Here is a 23,260-nt window from a genome sequence, read left to right on the forward strand (position 1 = left end):
CCATGTCAGTTAAAATGTTTGTTAGCCGAGGCATAAAATTTTTGTCAACCGAGTTATAACTGTATAACTGAGCACAGTAATATAAGTTATGTCACCCTGCATTTACTTTGTCTCGGCCGAAAAATGATTTTTTTTTTTCAATTATATGTATTTTTAGCAAATAAAACATAAGAAATAATAAGGAAAATCTGCATATTTACCTCTCTTCCCCCTCAGGAGAGAGTGCCAGTCAGTGAAAAAATTTATCGAATTTATGTCATAACGTACAAACTTGCATTACTCTTCAAAAGACTTAATGAATCAACCTATGAGTTCTTGTGCGGGCCCTTAGAGACCTGACTGCTTTGAATTATCATCGTAAAGAAATTCCATTTAAAATGAAATGCATAGGTTCCCTGGACTGGGTGTGGGGAGGGGTAAATTTCACCCTTTAACATCTCCTTTGACATTACAAAGGGGTGCCAAAATATATGCTTGCCAAGCATCTAGTTGTGGCCCTGGCCTCAGCCCCAGGTTCTGCCACCTATACCTAATATAGCTGAGTTATTACTTTTTCAGGAAGTTTCGACTCTTTTCTGCCTCCCCAGGTAAAAAAAAATTGGCTCCTCTATTTACATAGGCCCGGCATGAGTATTCATGTTAGTACAGTTGGATTGTTGCTTGTGCAGTCAGAATGGTTCATAATTTAACATCTGGGCTACCACTTCTTTTACTTTTCGGTAAAATGTCCTACTTTCTAGTTTTTGTCCGATTTTTCCTACTTTTTTAACCAAATCTTATCAACAAAATTTGTGTAATTGATTTTAATTGAACAGGGAATCATTGATATACTGCCAAACATTACAAATGTTGTACATAGTAATTAATGATTCTGCCAAAGCAGAAATTGTATCATTTTTAAGGTTATTTGGAGTGTATGTGGGCCATTTGGTTTATTTTTTCATTTGCTTAGTTTGAGGGTTCAACAAGTATAGTAGTCACTAAAAACTTCTGTCTGGTATTTGTATTTACTACTTCATGGTCTTGGACAGTAACTAATAATCATTCAAAATTGTAGTCCACATTTTATGTATAGGTGAAACAACAGTTTCCATTACAAAGCAGTTGGATACATAGATCTATTCTAGGTTTGGTAATTCTGATGCAACCCAATAGTATTCAATTGTCTTCTGTATTTTTAAGGCATGAAAACATAAGGCATAAACAATATTTACAATGCTCAGCAGAGCTAGAAATGAAAGTTCTTCATTTGTCAAAAACGATTACACTATTAATGAACAGTAAAATGTAAAGAAATACCGTAAAAAAAGGATGGACAACACAGTAAAACCATCCAGTTCAACTTGACTTGTTTATTATTTACATCAGACCTTGTAATTTACACATTTTGCACTGTGCTTTTGAAAGTGGTCTCGAAGGAGCATCATTCTTAGAAAACGTATGTCTTCACAATTTGCTGTACATTGCCATAGAGAGTTAACAAAACATGCACTTTGGAAGGTTCCAAAAAAAAAAAGAATGTAATATATATTGTGAGGGACAGAAAAGATTTATCCGTGATTGCTAATACCCTATTTTGGCCAAAAATTGTTTTTGTTACCAAGTTATTTCTGTCATTTTGCTTTAGCGAGTCAAATCTTATAGGAACATTAATTCTTTGTTAACCAACGGCATGAAAGGCATGATAAATGCCTTTTTAGATGCTGATTGTCCATCCACCTCAAGAGAGGATTCCTCATTCAGAGGTTGTGGTGTTATTTTGCAGAAAAAAACATGCACAGCAGGGACCCCCCCTTTCCCTACTGAGAAAATCCTGTGTATGGCTATGTTTATAAATGAGGAAGTCTGGTAATCCCGTGAATATGATTATCCAGGCTTTCATGGCTGATGTTTGGTGAAACACATGCAAATGCCAGTCTGTTAGGCCTGGGTCCAGGAAATTAAATTCTCTAAGTTTCAGCCACATTTATGGATGAAATCTTCAAGAGGTGTAGTAGCATTTACCCAGTGCCATCTTAACGCATGAGCCCACCTGGACACGGCCTAGGGGCCCTCATGAAAATAAGATTTGGTTCAAATTTTGTGAGTGAGCATGCTAATTGGTAGGCAGTCATTTCTAGCTATGGCCTCAGAAAAGATTACTTTGCCCATGCAGGGCCGGTCCTTGAAATTTTTCCACCTGAGAGGAATAATTTTTGTACCACCTCTTTGGATACGACTTTATCTGAAGAGATTCTTCTTTTTTTCACGTCTATTACCTTAATACAGTGGTTCCTAAAGTGTGGGTTGCCACCCCTGGAGAGGGGTGAATCACACTGATAATGTAGAGCAGTAATTCTCAAACTTTTGCCACCCGTGGCTCCCTTGCCATGACAATGCCCACATTGTACATAGTGAACAAATTAAATGAAGAAATTTCACTATATTTTGCATGACTCAATAAATTGATTCAATGGACATGGGTTTTTGTCTGTCCCAACAATATTAATCTAAAGAGGTTTGACTGTAGTATGATATTTCTTTTTGTTAAAGTTGTGGAGAAAAACTGATAATAAAAAATTTAAATGAAATGACACATTTCGCTTCACCGATGATTAACACTATATCACACCACTTCAATGAATGAATTATTATGAAAGTGTTTCACATTTGTTTTTTTCTTCTCTTCACAACAGCTACCAATCATCTTGTGGCATGATATAAGTGTCATTGTTCCTCCTGAGAATTGTCAGCTTGGGACCAAAATAATTGATGATATAATGAGATCCATCTGAGGGACCTACGACCTGAAAAAATAATTATACATTTTTTTTTAATTGCATAAAGAACACTCTTGCCATCATTGATATATTATGGACTGAAGACGGGAAAAAGTGTTTTTCATTTCTAAAACCCAAGAGATAATAAATACAATTGCAGACATGGTTTACTTCCCACATTATTGCTTAATAGCCATAAAAAGGGCTATATAAAAAAATTATATTTATTATTTCAGCAAGATGATGGGAAGGAGGTAATGGTGGACTAGATACATTCAATTCCATAGTATATATCAAGATTCTAGTATATATAAAAAACTGTGAGAACTGAGAATTGATTCATCTCAATTCTTCTCTTCACAACAGCTACCAATCATCTTGTGGCATGATATAAGTGTCATTGTTCCTCCTGAGAATTGTCAGCTTGGGACCAAAATAATTGATGATATAATGAGATCCATCTGAGGGACCTACGACCTGAAAAAATAATTATACATTTTTTTTTAATTGCATAAAGAACACTCTTGCCATCATTGATATATTATGGACTGAAGACGGGAAAAAGTGTTTTTCATTTCTAAAACCCAAGAGATAATAAATACAATTGCAGACATGGTTTACTTCCCACATTATTGCTTAATAGCCATAAAAAGGGCTATATAAAAAAATTATATTTATTATTTCAGCAAGATGATGGGAAGGAGGTAATGGTGGACTAGATACATTCAATTCCATAGTATATATCAAGATTCTAGTATATATAAAAAACTGTGAGAACTGAGAATTGATTCATCTCAATATCTACTGTCCATGTTAGAAATTCAGTACAGGAACATGGAGGAGATGCATGTGTGGTTTAGTATTATACTTAAGTATTTGCTATATAGTTAGTATATAGCAAATGAAAATGATATTCTGGTAGTCTTCAATAAAATTAATAGGAATTAATAATGCTCAATGAGAGTCAAGAATTAGCGTAGCACCACCACACCAGCATTCTAACTTCCTGGCTAGTATCTTTGATGGACCTCCAATCTAGAAATTTCTTAAGTCTTCATCTAGTAAATTTAGTTTAAAACAGCGGTTCTCAATCGGTGCTCCACATGCACTACCCAGAGGCTCCGCGGCCACACGAGAATAATAAAATAAATCAATAAATTTGATAAACAAACAAAAAATAGAGGCCTAAAGGGTACCACCATATAAATAATATACTAAAAAAAGCTCCTCGAGTTAAACAGGGCTCTGCCAGAGAAATTATTCACTGAAAAAGGCTCTGCGAGTCAGGAAACGTTGAGAACCGCTGATTCAAAAGATTCATCTTAGGCAGTATAATTTTACTCTCTATTTTTTAAATATTGAGCATGATTCGTAACTATTTGTGATTACAGATTAAGGCTTTGAGTGATAATTCCCAAACACGGAAAATTATTATTCAACACTGACTTATTGGGAATGAGGTAAATCTGATTATAATCACATAGTTATCTACTACATAAACTAATCTTATAATCGAAACTACAAGAGAAGATGTCCCCTTTTTAGTTTTTTGCAGAAGCACAACCAGGGTAACTGCCCTCCCGCATCTCCTAAACTTAATCATTTGTGGATTCTTACATACCTGAAGTGCAATGAGAACAACATCAATTAATTGTCCAAGAAACATGAAGCCCATGGTGCATAGTTTAGCGAGACCTAATTAAAAAAAAAAATTCATTATTGGGTTTAGACCAGTTTTGCATGGCCTAGTTACAGTATCATGCATGCACAGAAAATAGTTGTCTGAATCGATTAATTACTTGCACAATAAAATTATGCTACATATGTATTGCCATAGCATATAAAATAATAATACTTTTGAAGAAAACCTTTTAAGAATGGATTCTAAGCTCTTCATGAAATCCAGGGCCATAACTAGGCTGAGGCAACCAGGACAAATGGGAGCCTCACAGAAAATGGACACTTCTTTTATATAATATTTTCCTTTTTAAAGGGTTCCCAAGGAAATGTCTTCCCCTAGAAGGTACGCTACGGCCATGATGAAATCTGTTTATATAAAATTGATTTTCTCTTTGTATGTTCTCTATACAAATCTACAATTTCAGCCAGATCATCACTAAATTTTTCATAAGTACGAAACAGGACCCGACTTGAGCGATATCCTAAACTTTCAAGGTTCATCAGAGCAGGGCAAAAAACTGTTGGGCAACAATGGTTTATGGGCCTCAACAATGACATTCAGAATGTTTACTTTGGTTACCATGGTTCTCTAACAATGCATTTCAGATATGTTTATTCCTTTAAAATGGTTTGTTACTTCTTCAATACTCCCAGTATCTTGAAAAAACACAGGCAGCGCCAGGTACTACAGCTAGCAAAATATAATATTCAATTGAATCAGGCGAGTAGAATGGAGCTGCAAGAGGGTTACCACTAACCAACCCAAAAAATGAATTAAAATGATCAATACAATTAAAAGCATTGAAACTGCCCATATATTTTCCGTATTTATTTGCATTTTCTACCTCAGAAATATGAAGGATGCACAAATCCTTCGGATCATGGCACAGAATATTTCTACAACAACCAGTCACCAACAGTCATTTATGTAAGAAATTCAGAGCAATTGTTAGCTGAATTTCTGAAATGCCTTGTTTTAGATGCTCTTAATCTTGCAATGGTGTAAAATTCAAAAGCATGCCCGATAATTGAATTGCTTTTTGTTGAGCAAGGAAACATTGGTTAGAATCGATATTGCATCATTATATTAAATATGTGTACACAGTTCTCACACAGCTTGTCCACACAATTTCTTGTAGAAGAATATTGACAATGTGATGAAGACAAATAACAATTTACAAAATACCAACATATGTTTCTGCACTCATAGGTGCCGTTATCAAGGCAAAACAAACACATTCCATCCCAACAAAAAACGGGGTCAGAATGGGAGTGTGTCTGTGGTGGTCAGAGTTGTTTCCTTCACTTCAGTATTTTTATTCACAGTTTTGACGTTATAGTTGTTGCCCTGTTGTCAGTGTCGTCATACGTTCAGCTTAGCTTCTTCGAATATTATTCAAATGTTTTTTCAAAATGAATATGTGGTAGCGAAATGCAATGGAGGGCGTTAATTTTGTTTCAGTCACCGATTTTTCATGAAAAGCCTTTATAAGTACTCTCAAAGAAGTCTAAAAAGAAATGATGATCAAACTTTCTGGATCACTTTAACCTCTGGAAAATAAAATTTGCGATCAACAGCAGTGTAAAACTATTGTGGACCTCATGATTTTTAACATACCTCTTATGTTCATTTAATCTACATTTCAAAGAGCGTTTAGTTTGACTGATGTAGCCTTGGGGGGGGGGGGGGAGCAATCTGTGCTCGGAATATAATAAATGGCTCATTGCTTAGTTGGTGAGATAGAATCTTTCAAGCTTTGGGTGGGGGGGGGGGGACTAAGTCGAATATTTGTGGGTGGCAAATCAATGATCAATATTCAAAAAATAAAATATGTTTCAGTTTTGTAGAGAGAAATGGATTGAAAGGTATGACAGCTATAGCTTTACCAAAAAAAGTCTTTATTGTTATTAAGAGTAGTCTCAATTTTTGGTGTCATTGTTTTTCCGATGATGATATTTGCCGTTTCCGCTAGATATAACAAGAATGAAGCTGAGTTCCTGATCTAATGAGTCGCTGTTAGAACAGATTTAGAAAGCTCTATGTACATACAATCGAAAAGCTGAAGTTTTTTGTTTGTATGGATGACAAGATATTTGATGTGGAAGAAAATGCAATGGAAAATGGTTTAGTGTACACTGACATATGAAAATTTTCCTCATTTTTGGTCACCAAGACATCTAGAAACAGAAGAGTTTTGTTGCTTTCAAATTCGACTGTAAATTGTATGAGGGAATCTATTTCATTCATGACTTGTAACAATTCATCCAATTTCTCTCTCGATCCCTTCCAAAGTGCAAAAGTGTCATCCACATATCTTATGTAGGAACAGAACAATGCCTAGTAATTTTGCTTTGAACAATATCTTGTGTCAACAAATTATGCAAAAAAGATTTCATAAAACCCTGTAGACAGCACATTGTAGCAGAAAATAATTGCTTACAAAGTGTATTTCATGATCATAGAGTTTTAGAGCATGTTGCATTTGGATGGAAAAGAAGATACAGTGAAAACCTGGTCACCCCTCTTTTGTGGACAAACTTTTTTTGTCTCGCCCATGTTCACAAAAGAGGGGTTTTACTGTATAATGTTTGTGCGATCGTTGAAAAAATTATGCAACACAGTCAGAATTAAAGATGCATATATTGGACAAAGAACACTGTGCGTATAATAATGTTGAATTGCAGTATTAATACTTTACTAATACTAAAAACACACGAGAATTTAATAGATAATAAACACTCACCGATGGCTGGATATCCTAGATAAAATCTATCAATTCCAAACATTCCCAAGAAAAGAGACAGTAGTAGCGCAGTGTCGAATGCATACCCATTTCTAGATAAAGATGCAGAAATTAGTTCCATTTGTAATTTTATTAATTTTGATGAAAATTATTCTGATTATATTTGGGAACAAATAAATACTGTATTTATGAGGCACTGTTCAAAATTGAAGACTTATCACATGCAAAAAGTGTCCGGCAATACTGATTGGATTGGGTGTGCGTAGTAGTGTTAACTGGTCTGTTGGGAATGTAACCTACCTTCATATTGCAGTCAGTTGATTGTCATCTGCCTTTGCAAGACAGTATGTTGGAATAACAAGTCTCGCTAGTGGTGAAATTCAATCAGTGATTAAATTTCTAAATGCAAGAGAACATAATGCTGCCGAAATTCACCATCAAATGTGTGGAACATATGGACCTACCGTAATGAGTGAAGGAAAAGTGTGGCAATGATGTTGAGTTTAAGGAAGGCCATTCAAATGCTCTGAATTAGCAGTAGTGACACACCTAGTACAGACTGACGATTTCATTGAGCATGTGAATGTAAAAATAAATGTCATTTTATGATAAGAAATCTTTCTCTAGAATTTCCAAGTTTCTAGGATAACATTGTTGTGAAATCGTGACTGAAATTCTAAGCTAGTGATGAGCAAACTGCAGCCCACTCAGAGGTTCTATTCAACCCACCAAAAATGATCACACAATAGCATCTGCATGTGTTTTTCTCGACTGCTTTAACCATGAGGGAGACAAATTTCTTTCCTCACATCATCACTAGTGATGAAGTATAATTTTGTAGGTCAATGCTGAGACAAAACAATAACTCATGCAGTGGCACCATGCCGGTTCACTTAAACCAAAAAAAATTCAAACACATCTGGTCTCAAAAGAAAATCATGGCAACTATATTCTGGGACCAAAAGGGTGTGCTTTTAATTGATTTTTATGCAACCTGGAACAACCATTACATCACAAGTCTATGGTGAAACACTCTAGATATGCCGTGCTATTCAAAACAGACAACGGGAATGCTGAGCTCAGGAATTGTTCCTCCTTCATGTTTGTCCCTCTTTTTTCCCCCTTCTTTAATTGCTTTCGTTTTATTACTGATCGGCCCTTAATTTTGAACCGCCCTTATATTTGAATCAATAGATCACACACTACTGAATTCCAATTAGAACCTTATTCCCTGATGCAAAATTTGCATTATTTTTTAGGTCTTTAACATTCAATGATGGAATCCGCAGAGTGGACTTCTCAAAATAATTACTACATACTCAAGAGGGGAAGGTGAAGTCTTGCTTTTTTGGTCCCAGTCTCTGACAAAAGCTTTTATATTCTTCCCGCTTTTCACAAGAGCCTTATTTCCTCCATACATTCCTCAAGACATCATTTCCTCCTAACTAGGCTTTTGGACCTGTGACTCCTGTATGTCACCCTTAATATTAAGCATGATTGTGAATGAAGTGACAAAATTGTGTTATTGAATACTGAATTCACAATCCAGTATTTAATGGCTGTATGATACAGCTGTGAACTTAAGCTGTGTCTCTGGATGAAAATTCTAACCAATTAGAGCTCTTGCTGCTTTATCTCTTAAATTGCCCTCACAGAGTAATGCATAATTTTTCTTGAACTTACAGGTAAAATGATTTAATGGATTGATACTTAGCATAATAGAAGTATTTTGGCTGTTATAATTGTATTGCTTTTATAATGTTTATAAGAAATTATTTTAACACACCCATAAACAGCTGATCTGGAGAAGAAAAAAAACCAGTTACAACAAAAAATATTTTCAAAATTACGTGTATTGGCAATCTATATCCATCTCAAATGCAGTATCGTTCAGTCCAGTGCCATTGATACATGTTATGTTTGGAGCTGTGATGCATAAGGCTAAGAAAAGAAACAAAAGTTGCAATAAGAATTTATACAATGCAAAAAAAAAGTTTCATTAAAGTTTAGTTATGCTGTGGTAGTTTGAGGATCTCAAGGCTTCACACAATATTTCCCTTATGAGAGTCTCTAAAATCGTAGAAACCTTTTGGGTGAGATAAAAGACAGCAATAACAACGTAAGTAAACCCAAAATGTGATGAAAGCAACAGCTAGACGAAAAAAATGACTCAAAACTGTTTGAAGTTCCTTTTTCAGTAGTTAATGAAAAACAAAATGGCAAAAAAATTCCATATAGCGGGAGGCTATTTGCTGTGCAGGATACAGAGTTGGAAAAAAAAAACCATATCCAAATTTTGACTCTGTGTTTTCAACAGAAAATAACCCCTGATATATGGGAGTTTTGACCATTTTGTCTTTTAACTGCTGAAGGAAATTCATATAGTTTCGAGAAACGTGTCTATTTTATTCTGTGCATAAAAACGTATATTCTAAAATGATAATTGACAAAAAATATATTTTTGCTCCTGTAACACAATTCCTTTGAACTCTCCTCACCAACTGCTTGCACATTTGTTGTGATTAGTTTAACTTAATACAGAACTGCTTTAACTCTCAGTGTGGCTCATTTTTTCACATTTAGTGCATTTTTTTCCTTCCAATTTTTTTAGTTTCTTCCACTGTCTCGAAAAAAAACCAACCCTGCCAAGACACAAGACAGTACCTTGCTTACCTTCGTGTAGGGCCACTACTGCAAGCACAATAACATATTTCCTTGATTTGACACATGACGAAATTAAAGAAATTATACTTTTACATTTCTTTGTTTTTTCTGCTATCATTTAAAAATGAACAACAGGTGAATAGCAAACAATAAGAAACATTGAAGAACTTGAATTTTTAGCATTTAGTCAAGATGAGTAAAGAATTAAATATACTCCAGTCATAGAGCGCAAGACCCAAATCAGTCCCACAAAATTTCAATGCAAATTTCATGGCAGCATGAATAGAAATTATTGTATGAAGAACGAAGGAAAAAACATACTCTTGGCTTTATTATATTTTCCGCAGTTTACTGGTTGCTGTGTTTTAGAATCAATCTCAGGAGGCTGACAAAGATATCTGACTGCAGTAAAAGAAATTATCACATTGAAAAGAAAAAAAAAATAAAATCAGTAAACTAATGCGTCGGGTCATTCCATGTCAAATCACCCAGCCATGACACCCATAGTCTCAGATTTCAATGATTTTTTTTTATTTGTTGCATTTACCATCCTTATTAACTGTGTGAAATATTATTTGCATATCTCTAAAACTTTTTGAGAAAAAAAATGTTGAAATTTATCAAAAACTGATGCAGATGACTTTTCCTAGGCTCAATTTTTAAGCGGCATTGTTTGAGAAAATAAATCATAACTTTTTCAATTTTCAATATATTCAAGCGAAATTTTCACTAAAGTGTTCACAAAAGCATACAGAATACGAATAAAAATAATTCATACACTTACATTTGAAATTTACATGCAAAAAAATTATGTAAACTTTGTTTTTGTGGAATTTTTCGTTAGAAAAAATACAATTTTTCAAACGTATTTTTAGACCAGAGGCACAGCAGTTACCAAAACAACTTTTATTTTAAATTTCTCCTAAATATATGAAGTAAAATACTGGAGAAAAAAAATAATGGTTTTTTGACCGTTAATATGTTTATTCTGGCTCGCAACGCAAAATTCATCGAAATAAGACTGGATCGTTCCGATTTCAAATCATTCAACTAGATACTGAAATGCAACCCATCATCCCGGATTCCAATTATTATTTTTTATTAATTGCTTCTACCATGCTTGTTGACCATGCAAAGTTTCATGTACATATCTCAAAAACTTTTTGAGAAAAAAAAAGTTTTCTAACCTCACGAATGACGTCTCTTAGGCTAACCCCATTCAAGCAATATTATTTGTGAAAATATATCATAACTTTGCAGATTTTCAATATATTCAAATGAAATTTCCACTAAAATGCTCACAAAAAAAATGCAGATTATGAAAAGACAAAATGTAAACCTTAGAGGAAAAAAGTCATTTAAATTTTATTTTTTTATTTTTTTTATTTTTAACACAATTTTTTAAACACTTTTTTTTTGGATGCACAGCATGAATTTTCAATTTTTTTTTTAAATTTAATCCTATTAATATATTAAGAAGACTGTAGAAAAGTAAACATTATTTTGACAGTTAATACATTTGAGTAACAAAACACAATGTACTTATATGCCTACATTAATTATATTTGTACATTTTGACTTAATATGATTCATGCTTAGTAAAAAGAAATTTATATTTTATTTTTCATGTACGCTTATACATTTATTACAGTATTCACTAAATTAAGTTTCATGAGTAGTTAATGCAATAATTCAAAACAATTAATAAATTTTAAAATTCTAGGATTAAATGAATTCATGAAATAATTAGAAATGTTAATGTAATGTGTCAAATGAGAGTTGGTGAAAAAAAAAGGTTTTGGGTGAATAAAATAATTTTTCAATTTAAACCTTCATGTTCAGATTCTTAGAAGTGTTCAAATTCCAAATAATTAATTTCACTTTTAATTGATGTATAAATATTTCTTATGATGCAACAAAGATGAACTTTTGCAATCTGATATATTTTTGCATAAAGAATTATTTTGTATTTGATAAACCCAGATAATATTAATCATATATATAGATGTATTTTTGAAGTTTTTCAACATGCTTAATTATAAAGTTATTTTACCACAACAGTGTTAAATTTTTTTTAATTACTTTGATTTTTACAGCATATATTTTAATAAACATATATTTAATGTATATGATAAATATGAAATGGTTATACTTGTGTGAAAAAAAATCTACATTATAATATTTAACACAAGCCTCTATATATTTTTCCCAAGAAATAATTTAAAATTGCTGATAAAAAGCCAGAATATGAGGCATTAAATCACAAAGAATGAAATAATTATCAGCTACAACCTAATTGCTGTAGCTGAGGCAGATGGAAGAGAGTAGAATTGAAAACCTAATGTATGTAATGCCTGGTGGTGATGTATAAGATGTGATGTTTCTTGTTGTGATGACGATTGTAAAAAATAATAGCTTCTGTGAAGATATAAACTATGGCACAATGGTTTTTGTCCTTCAGAGGGCAGCTGATGTCTTATTTAATTATAAGACTTTATCATCCCAGCAGGTGATAGAGTAATTGCTGCTGCTTCATTGGGAAGACTAAAACAAAAGTGTTAGAACTAAACTGCCTGCCCCCCCCCCCCCGGATCAAATGATGCAAGTCTCAATTATGATCTTGCTGAAGACAGAAAATGTGCTCCATAAAGTAGCCTACTCCAGGGTTAGCAAATTTTTCTTATAACACAATTTCCATTTGAGCTAAATATTTTATATGATCATTTTGGAATTCAAAGTAAAATGTCAGAAAAGACACTGAAATTTATAGTGTTGGGAAAAAAACTGGATCTGACTGTCATAAAAAGTGTTATGCAAAAGTGTAAAATCTGTTACCCATTACATCATTGGACCCATCAGACATCAATATTGAGGAGTGGAGCAAGTTCTGAACATTTATCTACTGTGTGTCATAGAGCTTTTTTCTCAAAGTATGAAATGTATCCGAAAGCATGCTTTAATCCTTTAAAATGTCATAAGAAAAAATAAAAAAAGGTTTAAGGATAGTAAACTTGTATTTTTCATGTATAAATGAAATAAATGGTTGTACAAAATCAATTCCAGGACTAAAAATATGCCATGCCTGTAGGAACAGTGAATATAAACAACAATAAATTAGGTGAAGAAACTGAATACTGTGAAGAGATGAACAGTGATAGTAATGTAGAGAAGTAACTTGAAAAAAGGCCAATTATTAAACAAGAAGCACTTGAAGAAATAAATTCATCTCTACAGAACATAGAAGAGTCACCAATTAAACTTCATAGAGTAGCTCCACAGTGCCAGTCAAACAATGCCAAAAGAAAAGTTGAATCTGCTTGCAACACATTAAAATCAAATGTTTGTAAAGTTTTAGAAGAATTACCAGAAAATGAATCTCAAAGCACACTTAATGAAGATATTAAACAGAAAGCCAATATGATTATTTTGATAAAGTTAATTAGAAATAAGACTCAATTTAACCATCACAAGGGGAAAACTGAAATTTTTAACTCTACCCCTTGCTTTAAGAAAGGGGAACAAGGAAAAAAAATCTGAAGAGTTCAATGCCACTGAATATGCTATGCAGGAGAGCTTTTGTAAATGAAAAAGCAAAGGGGAGCCATTGTGTTTTTATTATAAAAAGAATCAAAAATTAAATTTCACCGATTTTTTTGCAATCTAATTTTTTAATGCAAAGGTTTAAATTTTCTTTCCTAGTCATAATCTACATTTTTTGTGAGCGTTTTAGTGGAAATTTCATTTGAATATATCGAAAATCTGCAAAGTTATGATATATTTTCACAAATAATATTGCTTGAATGGGGTTAGCCTAAGAGACGTCATTCGTGAGGTTAGAAAACATTTTTTTTTCTCAAAAAGTTATTGAGATATGTACATGAAACTTTGCATGGTCAACAAGCATGGTAGAAGCAATTAATAAAAAATAATAATTGGAATCCGGGATGATGGGTTGCATTTCAGTATCTAGTTGAATGATTTGAAATCGGAACGATCCAGTCTTATTTCGATGAATTTTGCGTTGCGAGCCAGAATAAACACATTAACGGTCAAAAAACCATTATTTTTTTTCTCCAGTATTTTACTTCATATATTTAGGAGAAATTTAAAATAAAAGTTGTTTTGGTAACTGCTGTGCCTCTGGTCTAAAAATACGTTTGAAAAATTGTATTTTTTCTAACGAAAAATTACACAAAAACAAAGTTTACATAATTTTTTTGCATGTAAATTTCAAATGTAAGTGTATGAATTATTTTTATTCGTATTCTGTATGCTTTTGTGAACACTTTAGTGAAAATTTCACATGAATATATTGAAAATTGAAAAAGTTATGATTTATTTTCTCAAACAATGCCGCTTAAAAATTGAGCCTCGGAAAAGTCATCTGCATCAGTTTTTGATAAATTTCAACATTTTTTTTCTCAAAAAGTTTTAGAGATATGCAAATAATATTTCACACAGTTAATAAGGATGGTAAATGCAACAAATAAAAAAAAATCATTGAAATCTGAGACTATGGGTGTCATTTCGGCATTTTGCCGGGTGATTTGAAATGGAATGACCCGCACAATATTAACCCGCCCACCCATCATCTAAAATAACCCACTTCTGATGAATAAAATTGAGGTATGCATAAATACCTTTTTGAAGATGGGAAGGGATAAACTAAGGAGATTAAAAATTAATAAAGGATATAACTTGTAAGACATAGGATGCAAGGAAAGAGCAGGGCTGCTGCCCTCCCACCAGATTCAGGGTTTGATGCAAAATTAATCAGGGTTGGCAGAAACTAAGCCGTCCGGGTTTTTGTGAATATGCTGTTAGCAATGTTACATATCAATGTACATATTAAGTATATATATATATATATATATATATATATATATATATATACAATAAATATAAAAATAGTTTGCATACATTTAATTAGAGAGATGTATATACTTAGTAATTAATATTGTAATACCATGCTAATTAAATTTTAATATCAAATTAGTATTAGTAAGATTGAACTACTCTTAAAAGCTTAATTTCTTTAAAACTCTTCTGAGTTTTCTGTACTTTGCATGTATTATGATAACATTCTCTTGTAGCATGCAAAAAATCCTTGTATTCAGCCAGTAATTTATTTATTAACTTCCTTAAAAAATTTGTTTTGCTAAAGACTATGTGGCCAAAAATTAGTTCAGTGTGAATACCTCATTCTCTAGTTAAATTCTGATGACAAAATTAAAAAATTCAGACACGAAATGTGGGCATTATGTGTGTTTCAACAACAAAAATAAACAAAATAAAAAATTTCTTTCTCCTTCTTCACCTTTGAGATCAGAAACGAAAGCTTGGAAAAATCATCCCCAAAGAAACAAAGCACTTCAATTCGGCTCAAAACTTGACCAAGGGGAGAAAATTTTTGAGGAATAATTAGTGAAATCAGCAAAACTCTCAAAAATAGGGATCACATCCAAATTCTAAAACTTTGAAAAACATACAGTGTGTACCAAAAAGTAGGTGTGTAACCAACTCATTTTCCCAAATGACAACTCGAGCTCAGATTTATCAGAATATTCTGAATGTATTTCACAAGAAAGAAAAGAAACTGGACAATCATAGGATTTAGACCTGCATACTACCAACAAAAACAAGGGCAACAAATAAATTTTTTTCTTGAGACGAAAATACACATATCTATGATTTGGCAAAAATCATATGTACAGGAAAATATATGTCAAAAGAAGGGGAAAAGTTAAAAAAATCCCACGACTTTTCCACCTTGACACATAGACCCAGCTATGGTACGTTTTTCACACGAAGAAAAATTGGAAGAGGAAACCTTTTGTTATCATACTCTTTTTTTCAAACAAAACACAGTCAAGGTTCTATTTCTTGAGTCACTTGTAGCCATTGCCCCTGTCAAGGTGCAGGTCTGAGTAGGAAATTACCATATTGTAACAGATTAACTGAAATGAAAAAGGGCTAACAAACATATTCTTTCAGAAAACATATCAGAGAATCACTGGATGTCCCTTCTACTTCTACTGCACAAAGCAGATATAAACGAAATGTCTAAAAAGGCGAAAGCTTATGGTTTGTGTTATTGCCGAGTTTTCTGTATTCATGGTCACCCATGGAACATAGCCCAAGGGATGACTGTACTTTCATGAGTGTAAATAAACTATTTCCGAGGAGAAAATTCTGAAAAGAACTATTTCAGTTATACTGTGTATTTCAAAGTTTCAACACGAGGCCCCCTCCCCGATACGTCATCTCTCTTTTATAGCCACATTTTTTGTCCAGAAAGTGTCCGTAAAACAGGGGTTTCAGTGCACTCAGATGTGCTACCATGAACTATAGGCAGCTAAGCCTCACCCCCTGTAAATACACCTCTGACACTGGGCATATCAGCAATATATTTATCTTGCACTGACAGGCAATGTTTCTTTTGTTTCAGGTGTGTGTGTATACACATTTATTATGTAGTCTATGTAGGCCTACATAGTCTTACTAAAATATCGTGGATCTAATAATACGCCTATTTACCAAGTGTATGACATTGACAATATACATGAATGGGGTACAGTGTTTTTGCAATCACCCTTTTTGAATCATGCTTTTCTTGTATACCCATCTTCCGAGTCTTAAGCCTGGTCTCCACTTATCCAGAATACCCGAGTGCCCTCAACAGCACCACTGAAGTAGGCTAATTTAATTTTAATGAGCTTTTTAACAAATTAATTAAAACAGAGATTAAAAAAAATGATATAAAACACATTCAGCGTAAAATTTCGCTCATTAGAAATGCTCATTGCAAACAACTCATTAAAATACAATTAATATAAACGCTCACATGCAAAGTAATTCATATTTCAATTTTGAAACATCAAAGGATACTGTCCCATCAACAATTTGGAGCAATTCGCTTTATAATAACAGTCTACATTTCCTATATAAGTCGATATCAAAATCAAGAAACTGAAGAGTTTTTTGAATCTTTGATTCATTTCGTATGTTTCTCATTCCTCCACATTTTACATATTGAAAAACTAAATGAAATTCATATCATGGATTTGTTTACAAACACTTCATTGCAGTGAACTAGTTCAAGATAGCGTGTAAGGATCTTCTTCTTCTTCTTCAATTATACAGGGCTTTATGCCTTCGGGCCATCCCCTGTTAGAGAAAGAAACATTCCACAAAAGCATAGAAAATGTTATAAAATATACTAACGAAAGAGCTGTCATCAATCACAGAACACATGGGAATTCCAGCAATTTCCATTCTTCCCTCTTCTTCAGAAGGGTATGAAAAAAAAAAAAAAAACAAAAAAAAAAACAAAACCAGACGAAACAAACGCAGATGGAGATGTTATATGAGATGGAGAAGAAGTCTTCAGGCTTAGGGGACGATGCTAAGCCGCTTTAGAATGATATGATGACATGGAGTCCCTGGATGAGTGTGTGGTAACAAAAATGAAACCAAACAACCAAGACAGAAAAGGACAAAAACCAAACGAGAGAAAGAAAAGGGGGAGAGAAAAAAATAATAAAAACTCACGAAAAACGTTGACTAAGGGTAACGAACCTCTCAAAGCTACAGATAATGTTCTCAGGTCTGCCTGAACAGAACTCGGACCAACACCTAACTGGTGGAGAAAGAGAATTAAAAGTTGAGAACCGAACCTGGGAGAACCTAATACAAGAAAACAAAAAATGAGATGAAGTTTCAGGAATCTTGCATTGTGGACAGAGAGGGTTAGCCATTTTCCTGATACGATGTAGGTATTCGTTCAAGGGAGCTCTATTGCAAATGAGTTTGTAAAATAAACATTCCAACCTTCTGTTCGAAAACAAAGGGGAGAAGTTCTGGCAGCAGTTATAGAAGAAGCTAAACTCAGGAATAGATAAGAAAAGAGCATTGCGAATATTTTCCTTGAAGTAGCGATAGTAAATCGAACGAATGTCCTCCACATAAAGGCTAGAAGGTAGAAGATCAACAGTAGAAGAAGCTACAGTACGAACATGATTGTCAATGGTTTCATTAATGGTAATGCCCGAATGACTTGGGACCCAAATTAGTGATATGCTGTTAACCAAAGAACTAGTATGAACCAGTTGAGCATACAGGAGATGAGTCACCGTAGATGAATGAATAGAGAAATTGTCGAGAGCCATGATGACTGATTTGGAATCCATAAATATGAATATTGAAGAATTAGACGATTGAATGAAGGATCTGAGACCCAAAGTAATAGCAAGGGCCTCCGCAGTGAAAACTGAGGAGTCTTTATTAATGAACCAAGACTTGATAACTCTAGTAACCAAACAGAAAGCTCCACAAACCACTTGAGATGATTTAGATGCATCTGTAGCAATTACATGAGCATTCAGCGGCAGAGACTCAATGTACTCTTGGAATATTGCTTGATAAGGGATGGTAGACTTAGTTTTTTGAAAATTAAGACCCTCCGATATGAAATAAATATTTGAGGGTATCCACGGCCAAAAGGAATAAATTGGACGCAACATGGACCTATGGGAAAAACCAATGGTATTATTGAACTGTGATATTTTCCTAGCCAAAGATGGAGAGAGGCGACAAAAACCCGAATCCATATGGTTAGAGTGACCCTGCGTGGGAGAGGCTGTGGCAGAAATACAAGATAACCCAATTCTGAAGAGAATAGAATCCTGAAAGGAGGGTAGGGCGAGAATGGTTCTGAGTTTATCTATGCGAGTTGACGTAGGGAGGCCTAAGATAGATCTCATCGAGGAGTTATAAATGGTGTTTATCTTAGTGAGAGAAGATTTGGCTGCATTGAACCAAGCCACAGCTCCGTAACCAATGGTACCTCCAATGATGCTCATTAGCACAGGTTTGAGGAACTTGCAAGGAATATTTCTTGAGGAGTGAGAGATGGAGCGACAAATGTTTAAAGATAGAGTGCCCTTAGAACGCAGAGATGATAATTGTTTTTTCCAGGTGAGAGTACAATCCAGATGAACACCTAGAACTTTCAAATACGGATCAAACGGAATGGATTCGCCATTAATGCTGAAAGAAGGAAAGTATGGAGGTCGTCTCCGTGAAAAAATAGAAAAACGAGATTTGGATAGAGAGATGCACAAGCCACTATTTTCAGCCCATCTGAGAATGTTAGGCAGGGTGTTCATCAATCTAGACTCAGCATACTTCCCATCTAACGCATTCATCTGAAGAAAAATATCATCAGCATACATAAAAAAATTAATGTCAGAATTAATATATGAGGTTATATCTAGTGTGAACAGAGTGAAAAGTACAGGGGAGAGGGTGGAACCCTGTAAAAGACCGCAATTGGGAGCAAAAGCACCAGATCTGGAACCCCTCCAATGAATGACATGTTTACGGTTCGAGAGATAATTAAAGAGCCAAGTTAAAAATTTACCATGAAAGCCCAAGCGGGCTAATTTGACAATGAGCAAATCATGTCTCACAGAATCATAAGCAGCTCTCAAATCTAGAGCAATAATGTAGCTAGTATAGCCCCTTTGGAGGGCATATGAAATGGAGAACACCATATCTTTCATGCAAACCTCAGCACCAGTTTTTGGTCGAAAACCATAAAAGTTTTTTGGAAAGAGCTCAAATCGTAATGCAATCCAGGTGATCCTAAAAAGAATGATTCGCTCAAAGATTTTGCTAATAGTGTTTATAAGGGTCAGAGGACGAAAGTTCTTCGGATCATTTGTTGGTTTTCCTGACTTGGGAATAAAAATAATACGTCCTTCTTTAAAAGTCGGCGGCACCAGCGATGAAGACCAAAGGGTATTAAATGCATTCAGAAATTCAATCCCCTTATTTGGAAGGAGTTTATATACCTTCAATGGAACACCATCTGGACCAGGGGTCGTTGAGCGACCAGAACAAATGGCTCTACGAATTTCCGTGGGAGTGAACGGTGCATCCATCTGAGCCTGGAACTCACGAGGAGGACCATAAAAAGTAACGGTGTGAGATCGGCCAGGTGAAGAGAAGTGGTTAAATTTTAAAAGTTGGATCTGTACGAGAGGATCGACATAACTATTATTAGCAATCTTGAAAATATGCCTGGAATCATCCCAAGTTTTCGCCACGATATAACGGTGTCTACGCAAGACAGAAAAAAGAACTGAGGGCTGCGTAAAAGGATGAAGTTCTTGAGCCAGAGTCTTCAACCGTAGAATGCGAAGGTGGCGACGAAAAACAGAAGCTAATTTTTTATATTTAAACCAGTTGTCCTGAGAGGGCACACGGCGAAATAAGCGGAAAGCCCGTTTTTTTTCGATAAGAGCAATACGCCCTTCTTTATCCAACTTAAGCCAAGGTTGTTTCTTCCGGTACACAGAGTACCTAGCTGAGTTAACAATGGAAACAACATGATTGTAGATATTGTCGAAATCGTTAGTAGCGGGGATGACAGAGAGACCTGCCATTACCGCTGACCATTTAATGAAACGGAATTCCTGAGATATGAATTGTTTATTCAAAGAGACGGAAATTTTAATTGGCAAATGATCACTATTGAATAAGGATTCACAGGGAGTCCAGATAATATATCTATAAAGACCTGGACTACAGAAATATAAGTCGATATAAGATTGTGAGTCTTTGCTATAAAAGGTGGGGCAAAATGGAGGAACTAGACAAAGGTTATGATTAAGATACCAATTAAATAACATAGTACCTGCAGGAGATACAATATGTCCTCCCCAGTTTGGATGATGACTGTTGGAATCTCCGATTATGATGAAATTCCCAGAGATGTATGAGAAAATATTGTCAATAGCCGCGATATTGAAAACACCTGGAGGACGATAAAAATTAACAACATACATAGAAAAATTATTTAGAAAGACTTGAACAATCATAATTTCAAAAAAGGGGTCGGAAATTTTCCATATCAAAGATGAGGAAAGAGATGAATTCACCGCGGTCACTAAACCACCACCTGGGAGAAGTCGATCATTTCTAAATATCTGAAAACCGGCAAGAAAAAAATGGTCCTTCGGTTCCAGAAAAGTCTCCTGTAAACATAACATATCATAGTTTAAACAAAAATTTCTGATAAAGGATGATTTGGACTTGATGCCTCGGACATTCCATTGAAGAATTCTAAAATTCATATTATTCATAGTTTTTTTTTTTTTTGGAAAGGATTAACTAGAAAAATATATTGAACTGAATAGAGGGAAAAAGCATCAAATTCACAGAAAAAATAAAAATAAAAAAAACACAAAAAAATAAAAAACACTTATTTTTTGAGAAAGAAAAAGGAAATATCAAGCGAGAAAAACACAATAGGAAAGGGAGGGAAAAAAAAAAAAAAAAAACCAAACTCGATTTGATCACAACAATAAGAATACTGAACTCTTGTCAGCTCTAAATGAGGTAAAGAAAAACCATTATCAAACTCGATAACAGAGAGAAAGGAAAAAAGATCAAGCGAGGAACAAACTTTAAGCGAGAAGGGGGAAAAAAAAGGGGGGGGGAGACAAAAAACGAAATTAAGTGAAAACTAGGTTTTCACATTTGAGGCTGAGTCATTTTTCAGTCTCTTAGCTAATCGTCTTTGTTTAACCCTTTCCGCAGGAGACGTGTAGAAAATATTCGATTCAGGATCTTGAGAAAAGTCACTGTCGTCATTATGCTCAGGGGGCAAAGGTTGATTGAAAATAGCAGTCGAAGGACCAGAAGTGTCCATATTCACATTCGAATTAAGTGACGGTATTATATTCACCTTATGTACAGCTAGGTTAACCGAATTGACTATTTCAGGAATAAGCGCTCTAATAGAGTCATTCAGCGATTCCTGAAGACTTATTTTCAGATCTTTAAGTACAATTTCTTTAATGGCCGATACTTCCGCTTGGACCAGGGAACTGATCTCGGCCTTGAGAGCACTGAAGTCAGATGACATGGAAATGCTGGTCCGAGCAGCATATGAAGAGGAATTCATTTTACATCTTTCTCGAGCGATGTTTATTGGAACATGATGATCGGCTTTATAGTGATATGCTTTTGACTCCAAGACATAAGCAGGGCACTGACGGTCAGAGGCAAGATGAGTGGAAGCCTTACAGTTAATGCAGGAGATAGGGTTTTGGCAGGTTTCGTGGTTATGATTTTGGCCGCATCGTTTGCAGATCTGAGATGATACTCTACAAAACTTTGAGCGGTGAAAGAAGCTCCAGCACCGAAGGCATTGATTAGGACGCTCAATAAATTTACGTGGCCGAAATATCAAGAACCATAACTTTATTTCCGGCGGAATGTTCCTGCCAAGAATCGTAACCAGAACAGTTTGTAAGGGAATTCTTTCTTTTATAAATCTTCGAATACCGATGACCTGTAACCCCTCCGATTGCAGTTCTTCCGCAATTTCCACTACTGCAATATCACACGGAATATTTAGCAAAAATTTGGAGGTAATCGAATCCTTCAAAAGGACCGATTTAACGGGAATGTTCAAAATTTTATCAATCCTATTTATCTCTTTCGCAGTGTGAATATTTTCCGTAGAGATTAACAGCTCACTTGAGCGTGTGAATCGAATCTCTGAGATGTGTTTAGGATCAGTGATTTTAGAGCAGATATCCTTTTTCAGGCACAAAGGCCTGGATCTGGGAATAATTTCTGCACCCGAAAACTTGAAAGTTAGCAAAATACGAGGGGACTCACCAAAACCGTCCAAGATGTCTTCATCAGTTAATGGAGAATTCCAATTATGACTTGTAGACGAGATTTTGTCTGCACTGACCGCTGGCTGTGTATCTATTTGAACAGCCATAGCTGCACATTTGACGGAGTCAAACTAGACCCCGGAAACGGGCAGAGCCCTAACCAAGAGCCTTGATCCTTCACTTCAGGAAATTAAATAAAATTATTCCTTCGGAACAAATAAATAAATAAAACTGTACTTAAAGCGGGAAACACTAGTGAAAAATTAAATAAAGGGTAAGGCACTAACGCAGAGCGAGAGGGGCGTAACACCAACCACCTGTGCGCGTGTAAGGATAAGGATAAGGATGCCTTTGTAACGGCTAGCACCGCAACACCGGTGCCTCTTCTCATCGTGGTTGATTTCTTTTGCTATGCCACTGCATTAGCAGTGCTTTCGTGTCATTCACGATTTTTTCCTTGTCAGATGGTCTTCTAATGTTTAGACCGAGTCTAAAAGCAACACGTCATCTACATCTGGAGGCTCTTGTAGGTACATTTGGCAGCGTGACAATTCAGGACAGTGTAATAGGATGTGTTCTATGGTTTCCTCGTTCATCCTGCAGAGAGGGCATGTAGCGATCATGTTCACAGTGAACTTAGCAAGACGGTGGTTTGTCTCCAGTGAGCGAGTCCGAGCTTTGAAGAAGAGTGTTGATGGAAGAGATCCATCATACGCGC

The 23,260-nt window shown here is 34.8% G+C and overlaps 1 protein-coding gene across 2 annotated transcripts; it reads right to left on the reverse strand.

The window, feature by feature from the left end:
• Positions 1 to 1,332: 1,332 nt before the first annotated feature.
• bisc (TM2 domain-containing protein 1 biscotti) lies at positions 1,333 to 22,869 on the reverse strand. Of its 2 annotated transcripts, XM_089251420.1 has the most exons (7): positions 22,541 to 22,841; positions 16,736 to 17,014; positions 10,169 to 10,245; positions 9,034 to 9,124; positions 7,184 to 7,275; positions 4,381 to 4,454; positions 1,333 to 3,236 (listed from the first exon to the last, which is right to left on the reverse strand). In XM_089251420.1, the coding sequence occupies exons 2-7, from the start codon at positions 16,843 to 16,845 to the stop codon at positions 3,126 to 3,128; spliced, it is 555 nt and encodes a 184-aa protein (XP_089107546.1). In that variant the 5' UTR covers positions 16,846 to 17,014; positions 22,541 to 22,841; the 3' UTR covers positions 1,333 to 3,125. The 2 variants fall into 2 exon arrangements, with proteins under 2 accessions (XP_089107546.1, XP_089107545.1); XM_089251419.1 differs by lacking the exons at positions 1,333 to 3,236; positions 4,381 to 4,454; positions 7,184 to 7,275; ... (1 more) ...; positions 10,169 to 10,245; positions 16,736 to 17,014 and adding an exon at positions 17,272 to 20,666 and having other exon boundaries at positions 22,541 to 22,869.
• Positions 22,870 to 23,260: the final 391 nt, after the last annotated feature.

This window comes from Pholcus phalangioides, unplaced genomic scaffold (genome assembly GCF_987345545.1).
Source record: "Pholcus phalangioides strain wild (caught in Gottingen) unplaced genomic scaffold, Ppha-v1.0 ptg000024l_1, whole genome shotgun sequence".
Lineage (NCBI taxonomy): Eukaryota > Metazoa > Arthropoda > Arachnida > Araneae > Pholcidae > Pholcus > Pholcus phalangioides.

What these genes read in the sequence shown, in the direction of transcription:
- bisc (XM_089251419.1), bottom strand. Translation starts at nt 22,649, where the DNA reads ATGGCTGTTCAAATAGATACACAGCCAGCGGTCAGTGCAGACAAAATC. An exon ending in AGACATCTTGGACGGTTTTG is followed by an intron (nt 20,667 to 22,540) that starts GTGAGTCCCCTC and finishes ATCGTCCTCCAG; the next exon opens with GTGTTTTCAATATCGCGGCT.